General features: G+C 39.8%; 1 protein-coding gene across 1 annotated transcript in view; it reads left to right on the top strand.

The window, feature by feature from the left end:
• dntt (deoxynucleotidyltransferase, terminal) overlaps positions 1-11,643 on the top strand; it is a 117,670-nt gene extending 106,027 nt beyond the window's left edge. The window contains exon 11 of the mRNA XM_072677028.1: positions 11,492-11,643. Coding sequence (XP_072533129.1) covers positions 11,492-11,578 — 87 coding nt within the window. The 3' untranslated portion in view covers positions 11,579-11,643. The remainder of the gene's footprint in view (positions 1-11,491) is intronic.
• Positions 11,644-12,464: the final 821 nt, after the last annotated feature.

Below are 12,464 nucleotides of genomic sequence, written 5' to 3'. Positions count from 1 at the left end.
TCCTGTGGCGCTCTGTGGTGCATTTCGGTGTAATGAGTCTTGCACTGAATGTGCTCCTGTTTCTCATCACTGTGTTGTAGAGAGGGTGGGAGCTCCTTCTGATTCTGGAGCCCCCTTACCAGGAAGGCCAATGAATCGTCCCTCACATGTGAGGGAAAGTGCTATGTTCAGGCCTTTTGTCCTTTTTTGTACTTTTTCTGCATATCCTAGTTTTTGGTTGCTAGTTCAGTCCTTTTGTCCTTGAAGAACATGGGGCAGGGGTCCAGATTAATTGTCCTTGGATAGTACAGCCAAAACCCTCCCTCCTGCTGACCATGGCCATCAGCACGTCTTTATGATCACAGTGCTGGAATTATTGGGCTGCAGGTAGGCAGATTAGTGGTGTAAGAAGCTGTAACGGGACGAATGTGTGGAGCAGGGGGCTGCATTTTACAGCTCAGATTGGCTTATTATGCTGGAAGTAATTGTAGGATTGATTAGTAAGGAACAGCAATCTTTGTCCTGTGTGTGTGTGTGTGTGTGTGTGTGTGTGTGCATCTGTGTAGGAGTGTGTAGGAAGCCGCGTGGAGGAAATCGGCAGGGAGAACAGAGAGCGTGAGTGTCTAATCGACTTCCCTGGTTTCTGCCTTCATCAGCCGTTTCTGCCCGTGTCTGCCAGCAATATAGACAAATTAGCTTTAGGGCAATCAAACGACTATTCAATTTATCACTTCCCTGCTACTAACGGCCACTTTTTTCTGCCTTGCAATAAAACCCAGAGACAGAAAGGAACAGTAAAATCATGGGGCGCAATGTTAGGAGCAATTTTGTTTCATATTGTATTATCTATGAGGTGCTGACCCAAAGGAACTGGAAGTTGTGCAAGTCTATATGTGTCTGTGTATGTGTGTGAGAGTGTGTGTATGTGTGCAATCCACACTTTATTTCCATCCCTTTTTGCCAAAAGGCCAGAACTCCAAACAAATAGGATTTCATAGTAAATGATTACAAACAAACAGGTCAGTGCTCAGATATTTGCTCCATTTCTTTGCTTTAGTGAAACTGAGAAATCTCATTTCATCTCCCGCAAAACAGGAGACACAAATCGGAGGTGTTTCATCTCGCCACAATCCAACTTAGGGTTTTTCTTTTTTTCTTGGCCATTTTTATTTATGCATCAGTTGAATGAAGAAGCTGTTGAATAGGCCGGCTCTTTGAAAACATCATGCATTTCCCACATGTGTCAAAATTGGCATCCACTTAATGGGAGATTTTTTCCAGTCTCAGCTTCTTTAGGGTGTCTGGCATATGAAAGCAGCTAGTGGCTGCATTCCTGCCTCTATTCAGCAGCAGTTTCCTTTGGACATACACTGCTGCAGCTTTGATGAAAGCTTTTTTTTTTTTACCTCTCGGCTTGAAAGAACTGTACAATGCTATATGATGGGGCCTGTAATGACTTCTGAACAGTGCTAGGCTAGTTACATCACTCAGCCAGGGCTTTATCAGAAAAGTTTAGAACAACAAAAAGCTTCTTTTATCTGCCTATCATAGCCCTGTGATCAAATCACCCAATCTGTCTGGTGTAATTCCAGTTCTGTTTCTGCAATATCCAGGTTTTAAGATTTTTTTTGTTATTTCAAATTAAATGTGATTTTTTTTCATTTTATCTGTTAATGTTTGATTATTCTAAACACAAAAACATAATGAGACAAACAAGACCAATAATTGCAGATGGAGAGGAGCAACTTGCTTTTCTGGCATGGGCAAAACCATTGCGGTCATTAACTAGCTATGAAATGAATGATTACACTATAAAATTTTATTAGAAGTAAGAAATAATAATGAGAATGTTTTTTTCGCTTTCAGATGTCAGAGCTAAAAACATATTTTTGCATGAGGCCTCTGTCATTCCTGAAACAGACAAACTTGGGAACAAGCCCAGAGCAAAAAGATACTGGAAATAAATCAGGATGCACACATTGGCACAGACTGCAAACTTGCAAACATGCAACTTGGACAGTTTGCAATGTAATTTGTAGACAATAGCTATGCTAAGCAGACGTCAACATGTTCTACATTGGTTTTATTAAGTTAGGTGTAGTTATTGTTTTTCTCAATAGTGCAAAAATGAATCCACATTCACTGGGGCTCCGAATTGCTCCGTGATCAAATGCGCCAAGGCTATGTCTCGGGAGTCACAAGTTCGAAGCCATGCCGCTTTGCCATTAGCGGCTGGAGTCTGAGAGAGCACAGTTGGCCATGCTGTCTCCGAATGGGTAGATGGCGCTCTTTCCCCTCATCAATCTTAAAGCCATGTTGACAGGCACAGGTGGAGGTGACCCAACATTTTTCCCAAGTGTACTGGCTGCCTGGCGATGCCATATCTATGGCAGTGTGAAAAGAGTCGGCTGTGCATGAATGGGAGGAGACATGTTAAGTTCTTACCCTCCTAGTGTTGGGAGTATTGTTAGGTAGTACCAAATTGGGAGAAAAAATGGAAGAAATCGACACAAAAAAAAAAGGATCTATGTTCACAGCTAATGTAACGTGAATAGTTAGTTAGTTCTCACTGACCCAATTAAATACCTTATATGAGTTTGTGTCCGAGTTTGTTAGCTAATGAACATAAGCCACTGCTGTCCTGTGTTTATGGGAGAGGAAAGATTCAAGCTTAGAATTCTCCTTAACCCTAAAAACACACATCATCTCTGACAGTGAAATCATGGTGAAGTAAGCAGCTAACTGTTTTGTGCTTTTTGTCACCAAGACACAATTTAAATACTAAAAAAAGAGATATTAGTCCATAAACAACTTAAATAAACACTCATGTACACTAGAATAGGAGATATTAGTCTATAAACAACCCCAATAAACATTTCTGTACAATAGAATAGGTAATATTAGTCTATAAATAAACCCAATAAACACTCCTGTACACTAGAATGGGAGATAGTAGTTTATAAACAACCCCAACAAACACATCTGTACCATAGAATAGGACATATTAGTCTATAAATAAACCCAATAAACACTCCTATACACTAGAATAGGAGATATTAGTCTATAAACAACCCCAATAACCACTCCTGTACAATATAATAGGAGATATTAGTCTATAAACAATCCCAATAACCACTCCTGTACAATAGAATAGGAGATATTAGTCTATGAACAACCGCAATAAACACTCCTGTACAATAGAATAGGAGATATCAGTCTATAAATAACCCCAATAAACACTTCTGTACATTATAATAGGAGATATCAGTCTATAAACAACCCCAATAAACACTTCTGTACAATAGAATATGATATATTAGTCTATGAATAACCCCAATAAACACTCATGTACAACAGAATAGGAGATATTAATCTATAAACAATCTCAATAAACACTCATGTACAGTAGAATATGATATATTAGTCTATGAATAACCCCAATAAACACTCATGTACAGTAGAATAGGAGATATTAGTCTATAAACAACCCCAATAAACATTCCTGTACAATAGAATAGGAGATATTAGTCTATAATCAACCCCAATAAACACTCATGTACAATAGAATATTAATTGATGAGTAACTATGCATGGTTATTTAATTAATAGTGCAGGAAAAGCCAATATCTACACTATATACTTCTAAAATGTTACCAAAAACAAAGGCACTATCCTTAATGTTTTGGTAACACTTTTTAACAACCAGTACGTTGAGCTGCTACAGTATTAAGCAGTGTTTTTGTGTTTTTGCCCTCAGTCCTGCCCACAGCTCCCAGTCTGTCCTTGAGATGTGTTCATTGCTAAACAGAACAGTAGATATTATACACAGTGTGTAAGGCTTCACATTTTCATAGAAAGCAACTTTTTAATTCTAGAATATAATAAGCAGTATAAACTTGCTCTGCAGCTGAGCCCCTTGTTTATTGTTGCTATGACAGCATTGTTCTGTTTACTTATTATTAGCTGCTTGCTAGCTGTAATCATATTAATGTTGCAGGAAGTGGAGAACAGAAGTGTGTGATGGGTTTGTTGAGCAATATGCCTCATAGCCCCACTGTGTCTCTGTTCTCTGAAATAAACAGAATAAATTGCTGCTTCTTGTAAAGTATTTATTCTGAGAATATGGCCTGAGAAATGTGTCTGTTTTATGCACCTATACAGTCTGCTTCTTGTACACAGTGCACACAAAAACACACACACTGTCTGTGATAGCCATCTGGGGTGAGATCACACCCTGCTTAGTATCAGTTTCACACACAACACACATAATTGCACAACAGTTATGGCAAGTGAAATGAATCTGCATCGGTGGACATCCAAACTGGGTCCCAGTAAGACTCCACTCATGATTTTGTCCATAACAGTTCATATTAACCAACTAAAAGGACACTCTTCTTGAAGTAGGGCATGGTTCAGTGTCATTCTACAAGTTGCAAAGCTTATAACCATGAACTGAGATTCAATTTACAGCTGCAAAGAACAGAGGCAAGATCTTCTACCGCTGACCAACCATTAGTTAAAGCAGCATCATGTGAGAATTGGTATTTTTTGCTTCTGGGCTCCCTCTACAGTCAGAAAGTTTAATTTCCTTCTGAGCCACCCCTCAAGAAGGACACACTGACATGCATTTCTGGACAAGCTGAGAGATCTATTACTGAAAGTGAAAGAAGAATGTGGACTGAGGCTGTAGAGTAATAGTACAGGATTTTACACAAATATCAAATAGTTCTCAAGAGCATGCTGAGGTTCTTCCAATGAGAAAAGATTTGTCATACATTTTATACTGATATACTGTCCCAAAAAGGTACAGATAATACAACATACAAACAGTTCAAACAGTCTCAATAACACTTTTTTGGCCTCAAGCTTGTTAGTCTCTATTTTTAAGACATAACAAAAGTAATGACCGGTCTCACAGGGTCATGGTTTCGGGGCCTCGTTGGCCCAGGCTCTGAAGCTTCTCTGCTCCAGCCATGTATGGCTGTCATGAATGTAAGCACAAGAAAAGTGCCCTAGCATGGAAAACTGTATTTTACCTGGCAAAGTTGAATAATGAAAGTAAGGTTGCATTAAAGTGACAAACGGTAAACGGGCAGTTGTGGCTTAGTGGTTAGAGCACCGGGATATTGATGACAGGGTTGTGGGTTTGATACCTGGGCTTGGCAAGCTGCCACTGTTGGGCCCTTGAGCAAGGCCCTTCACCCTCTCTGCTCCCTGGATGTCACAGCAATGGCTGCCCACCACTCCGGGCATGTGTGCTCACAGTCACTGTGTGTTTGATCAGTAGTGTGTATGTGTGTGTTCACTGTACAGATGGGTTAAAGGTGGAGAACAGATTAGAATAGGATACTCAAAGATAAACATGAACCTATTGGCACCATGCCTAATACCAGACATGAGCTAAAGGAGTATGAAGTCCCACAGCATTAAGCTGTGGAGTAGTGTTCATATGTCCTTGGAATTATGGTGCCCCATGCAATACTTTTTAAATGTGTTGGGGAGTTGGGGGTGAGGTGGGGTGGATGTAACATCCTTACATCTCTAATGCTCTTGTCACTGAATGCAATCAAATCCTTGCAGCAAAATTTAGTAGAAGGCCTTCCTGGACAGTTAAGACAAAGTTACTTAGACAAAAGCAGGATAAACCCTTTTTTTAATACCCTTGATATCAGAAAAACGATTAATAAACAGGTTTCCAAATACAGATTTGTGAATGTATCCTATGGCACCTTTCAACACAAATCTACAGATGATTCAGTTTCGGTAGACTCTTTTTTTTACTGCATGCTGACCAGCTCTTACAAAACAGTGGAATTTAATATCATCGCTATATTTAAAAAGTATCACTGGATAATCACTGAACCGTTTTCTCACAGTAGCTTAAAGCACAGTAATAGGTCGAGCATTCATGTGCTTTTATAATTGATACAGAAGGCAATCAATATCATGCAGTTGTGTTGTATATAGGAGCGTGGCAAAGCCAGTTCTCGCATTAAAAACAGCTACCATCAGCAGCCGCAGTGGAGCTAACTGAAAAGTAAAGACAGTGAGTTATATTTTCTGACCTTGTGATCGCAACCATCTATACATAAACACACACATACACAAAATCTGCCGTTGCAGCATTCAGACTTGCTTTCTCTCAGTATGACTGAAGTTTGTGAAACACAGTTGACTTCGTTGCCCTCATGCAGAGACTCCTCACGAGAGCAAGCTGTCAGTTAGAATGTGGCTGATGTTAGTGTTTATAAAGAGAACACATCATCTTCTCTTCTTGACTTCAGTTGAGGGATTTAAACAACCGCATCGTTGAGACTCATTTCCGGATCCCAACAATTTGCCCTGAAGCTACTGGCACAGTGCTTCTGTGGAGAAATGGAGAAAACACTGATTAACATTTTAATTAGATGAGTAGGTAATGATGGTAAAGTGCGAGGAATTATATGAAATGAAAATCAGAGATGACGTGCCTGGTAAAGAACACTATAGCAGTGTTGATAACCACTACAGTTTTAAAAATAGGTACCATAACAGGTAGTCGTCAATATATTATAGAATTTCAGAAGATTTCCACAATCACTTAACTTGGATGGGCCATTATTGATGCCCTAAATATCTCTTAGATCCATGATATTAGAAATATCCTAGAAATGATATATTGTGTCTAATGTGTCTATTGGAAGTAACCCTACACCTAACCTTAAACCCTGGACCCATGTCTTCTTTTTGGGATCTAAAAATGCACCTTTTAATTAATTAATTTCACCCCAGCATTTGTTTTTACTGTCACCACACATTCTCTCTCTGGAAACCGCTTTCCAGAGAGAGGGGCTAGAGGGGTAAAAAGCCCCCCAGCATTGAGCTGTGGAGCAGTGGAGCTGTGGATTTTTTGGGATGAGCTGAGGATGAGGTTGGGTGGTAATTATCCACCATCCTGACCTCACTAACGCTCAAATTTTCACAACAGTGCTAGTAGAAAGTAGAATAGAGAATGTTAGTCCAACAAGAGCAGGATCAACTTTTTAAATACCCCTGATTTTAGAAGAAACAAAGAATGAGCAGGTGTCCCAGTCCTTTTGCATATACAGTGTTCATAGTGTCCATATTACTTAATAAATAACTAGACATTTAACATGTGTCCTACTTTGCACTGTACAATAAAACATCTTCGTTTTGCATATCCAAGCTTAGAAAGCTGCGGTCAGAGTGCAGGGTTGGTTAAAAGCCCGAAAGCAGCAATTTAGTATACTCAAGTATCGAACCCACAACCCTGTGACCGATACTCCAGCACTCTATTCACTGAGTCATTGCTGCCTAATGCATCACTACAAAGTCATAAGTTCATCCCAAAGCCAGTACCACTACCTGCCTTTTATGTGTCAAAGATAAAGCTTGAGATTGGGGATTTCTTTTGACTGGAAAGGCCCTGAGTTATTGACACCCATTAGATTCATGTTTCTTTTGCTCTTGTTATGGTGGAAAACTCTGATAAACAGATCTTTTTTAAAAAGTTGAAAGCAAGCCAAACTGTTCACCAGGTTGTGTGTATTTGTGTGTGTGTGTGTGAGTGTGTGTGTGTGCGCACTGTGGATGCAATGCTATGTTCTGCACAGTAATTAATGCTGAGTATCTGAGGGATTGGGGGATTTTAGGGAATGGGCTTCTCACAAGCCCAGCTTAGCTCCGCTCCACGGCCGACCCTAATTTGTGTGCTGGCGAGAGCCGCTCTAAAGCTGCCCTCTGTCCACCTGATGCTGGATCTCCGTCTGCGAGGCCCTCTCAACTGTGGGTGCCCTGAGTCTCGTTAGCGAAGTCTCCACACATGCCTTTTAGATATCATCAAATCCCGATGAACGGAGCATGAAATCCTTCTGTTTTTGCCAAAACTGCCGTCGTCTGTTTTCGCCAATTCTTAGCTAGATCTCGTTGTGCTTGAGGTGTAAATAAATGATGCGTCTGTTACCTAGGATTGCAGTGATGAATCAAAGCCTGCTTCCGTTTCTTTGGGGCGAACAACAGAGAGAGCGAGAGTCAGAGAGAGCTAGGGAGGAAAGTCTGTCAAAGGAGAGATCAAGAAGTGGAAGTGAAAGTTAGTTCAGATCCTGAGGAGGAAGTACGAGGGGTTGAATGAGGAGAGGAAGAAGGTTATGAGGATCTAATTGAGATGCATAATTTACACAATGTTTGTTGTGGCTTTGATTTTTATCGGGAAAGACAAAAAAACAAATAAACCACAGAGTGATATTTGCTCAGTCGGAGCCCAGGCGTCCTCTGATGCCCGTGCTCGTTCAGCACACAAACCAGTGTAAACATACACAACCAATACACGTGACTCCCTGACCACCCTGTGTCTGATTTGCATTTTAAACAAGGCCTCTGTAGGCCATATGGGTGGAATGCCTGTAGTTCCTGCTCGCGGACAGACATGGTTTTCTGGTCTTTTTTCTGTCCTCTTTTCTGCTTCATCTTCCGCTTCATTCTGACACGTTAGTTCCAGTTTAACACTCCGAGGCAGGATGTGTCAGATTTTCAGCCTCTTCTCTGCAACGGTGCTGCTGAGGTAAGTCAGCTTCGCCTCGTGCCCGCTGATATCTGCCTCTATTTGACATTGTGGCACGAATGTGCTGAGAGCCTGACTCGCACTCTCTGGGAAATTTTAGCACCCATGTAAAATCCCCTTATTACACACACACACACTCACTTACACACACACACGTACTCACACACACAGTGTTCACACCAGATTCAACACTCCATGTCCTTATTACAACCTCCCTCTCTTCTCTTTCTTCCGCTCATGACATATCAGTAAAGACAGCCATAATGACTGCCTTAGAGTGTCCTTACAGTGAACATTCAGGACAAGGTCAAAGCTGTTTTTCTCAATGCTGACCCCTGCCTCAGCCCTGGCTGTGATTACATGGTCATGCAAACTGGGAGGGCTTTTCATCCCAATGCACTCTGACAGACTGGCTTCATCCCTCATTGGTAGTGCCTGCATGGAAACGGGAATGCTATCATGGAGAATCAAATAGAGGGATATAGCCTAAGAAGGAGCCCTTATCTACCCTCTGAGACACAACCTTATATAAACCCATGGCATCCAATATGTAGAGTTCTTTTGAAGGAGCTCGATGTTAGACTCTTAGGTTTAAATTTTAATCTCTCGGCAAGATCTTCATGAACCATTTGCGAAGCACAACTGAGCATCATTAACTATAGAAGTGACAAAGTTCTCAGAGTGCTGTTATGGACAGAGCTGGAAGGAAAGGGATGGGGAGGACGACTCATACATACTACTCATTCAGACCACACACATGACACACACTCCTCTTCAGTATTTCTTAGAGTCTTGGGTGATGCCGTGCGCTTTCACTCTCTTGTACTTTGCCTTCTTGAAACACAAATGTTAGTGTGTGATAAGTATACACAGCGGGGTGTAAATCACAAATTCAACAATATATTATTTTTGACACAATTACAATAACAAGTGATACTAGAGGAGAACTGTAGAACCACATCATCATATTTGCTGAGAATTATTACAATCTGTTCAAAATTTATTCTAAAATCTCTAACTCAAAACGTATGGTTGAATCTACACCTTTGTCAATGCATTATAGTCATCACCTGGTCATCTGATAATGCATCACCTGGTCAGAAATAGCAGTGAACTCAATGTGATCTTTATGTAGTATGTTCTTAGAGCAAGAAAAATGATTATATTATACGTTATATTATTACCATGAAACAAAAACAGTGGGTGTTGAGAGGAATGCTGTAAATCCAAAGCTTTGATGCATTACAAAAAGTGTGTTGACAGTGATAAAATTATTAAATTAATGTTTAGAGCCCAAAATGTTAGTGCTTTACAAAATGACAGAAATGATAATAAGAGATAATAAAGAGATAACAGAGATATAAAACTATGCAAAAAAACAATAACATAATTACATAAATGAATAACATTTATGAAAGAATATTCTGAAAAAAAAAAGAAATTTATGAAACAATCTGCATTTACATTTACGGCATTTTGCAGACGCTCTTATCCAGAGCGACTTACAAAAAGTGCTTTACTATTTACACAAGAAAACCTTGGCTAGTTAGAAAAGATTAATAGTTCAAAAATACCTCTAAGTTTGAGAGGTGGGTCTTCAACTCTGCTGTTCAGACACTCAGGGGAAGCACGTTCCACCACTTCGGTGCCAGGACAGAAAAAAAGCCTGGATGCTTGTCTTCCACGGATTTTGAGGGATGGCGAGTCGAGCCGAGCTGTACTTGAAGCTCGAAGGGCTCTAGGTGCGGATCGGCTTTTGACCATTGCAATCAAGTACAGAGGGACTGGTCCAATCTTGGCTTTGTAGGCCAGCATCAAGGGTTTTGAATCTGATGCGGGCAATCTACAGTTAACAGTTTGCATTAGTAAAATAAAACTGGAAGCTATTAATAAGAGTCAAAGCCCACACCATCCCATAAAATATTAGCTTCCTATAAGCTGATGTCACTGTATAGCTAAGACAGTAAAATACTGTATGAATGGTGATGTGTAGTGACGTATGTATAGTGTATAGCAATGTGTGGAATTATAATTAAGTAATAAATAAGTAAATAAATAAGTAAATAAATAAGTAAATACTCGTTTAATTAATAAAGTACAAAAAAAGTATTATTTTTATTTATTTATTTATTTATTTATTTGTTTGTTTGTTTATTTTTTGGTGGCATTATGTTGAAATGAGATGACAAACAATTTATGTTAAGGTTAATAAGCTTTACAAGACATTTACTTTAAACAATGAGTCTGTCCCAAACAACACACTTTGGAACTTTACATGCTGCATATACCTTATTTGGAATAGTAACAGTACTGCATGCGGTTCTTTGGATGATGTTTATATGTTTAAAATGATTTTTTGACATTTGTCTTTTTTAAGTATTCTGTGGGAAATTTCATTATTCTGTTGGCAGATCATTTGTCTTGCTTTAAGCTTTATTTTGTGGTAGAACAAGTGTGAGTTAACTTAGCTAACAATAAAATAAACAATTTAAATAATCCCAATAATAATCCAAATAATCTCAATAATGACATATTGAGACTGGTGAAAACCCACAGCTTCACAACTTCTTTAGCTTCAAATATTAGCAGCAGTGGCGTCTTCTGGAATGAAACTCCTCATGACTCATTTTGTCTTCTATCCACCTCCTTTCAATTAAACTCTGAGGATGGAAGGGTCTCCTGAGTGGATGTTCTTATAGCAAATAACCCTGCCTCGTCTGACCTTATGGAGGAGAACATCATCAGCAGTGCAACTCTTTGTCTCTGTCATGTCCTGTCTGTAAAATCATTGGTCAAATGCAGGCATTGTCCTCACAGCATGCCTACTCATCTCTGTCTTTGTCCTTCTCTAGCGTTGGTTGTACCTTTTTCAAGCAGGCTAATCGGTAAGCCCATCATTTCACTGGTGTTTTGTGTCCCTCCATCTCCCCCTCCCTTTTCTTCTCTCTGCAGAATACCTTCCTGCAGGCCAAGACAGAGGAGGACATCTTTGCCCATTTGGGGTTGGACTATATTGAGCCTTGGCAGAGGAACGCCTAGGCCTCGTCTTATTCATCATCTGCAGTCCTGCAGCTGTTCTTGTTCCCTGCTGTTTTGATAGCTCGCTGCTGGACTCATTTAATGTCATCAGTCACTGATTCAGCTTACCCAAAAGCCAAAGCGTGCTTTGATGAATGCTTTGCCATTAAGGTTTATTGTATGCTAATAGCATGAAACAGTGTTTGCATTTTGTAATGTTACTCTTTTGTTCTACTCTAGGTCCAAAAAAACTAAATATACGCAAATGTATATGATGCATATGTGGTGTGTGCCCCCCCCCTCATTTTGTGTAATTGATGGGTCTCTGGTATAGAGTAAGAGTGAGAGGGAGACTGAAAGAGTGCGATGAAGATGGGCAGAGGAGAGAGAATTGCTGTAATTGCCAGTGTACATAAATCTAGACTGCAAATTTAGGACCTTATGTGGCTATAATAAGCACAGGTGGAGCTGAATAGCGGTATAACTGATATTGGATTCTGCAGTCACTGAACATCATTTACTGAATACTAGCATCCAAGGGCCTCATTAGTGTACAATAGCCTTAGAATGTTGAAACAACAGCAGCCATTCAGTCAGAGATTCTATATGATCATAATCCTTAATATCGGTGTTTAGAGATTTAGGAGCGCAATACCACTGAATTGCTTTTGCATTTGGCCAAAGCTCTGCAATAGTCAAACTACCCAGTGAAGAAACCAAAGCAGATGGCCACGATTAATATCTGTGCTTAATAAAATGTGCTTATTTCTTAATTATGTTTAATTAGTGACTGTTTGGAGCTTCTATATAACTTTGAAGAGTCTTCATTCAGTTAGCATTCAGAGGCTTGTTTCCATCTAGAATGCAAACGGTGCTCTGATGCGTTCATGTATGCTTTACAATATGC

Source organism: Salminus brasiliensis, chromosome 4 (genome assembly GCF_030463535.1).
Source record: "Salminus brasiliensis chromosome 4, fSalBra1.hap2, whole genome shotgun sequence".
Lineage (NCBI taxonomy): Eukaryota > Metazoa > Chordata > Actinopteri > Characiformes > Bryconidae > Salminus > Salminus brasiliensis.
The sequence above is the reverse complement of the archived record's forward strand: the minus strand, read 5'-3'. Positions and strand labels throughout refer to the sequence as shown.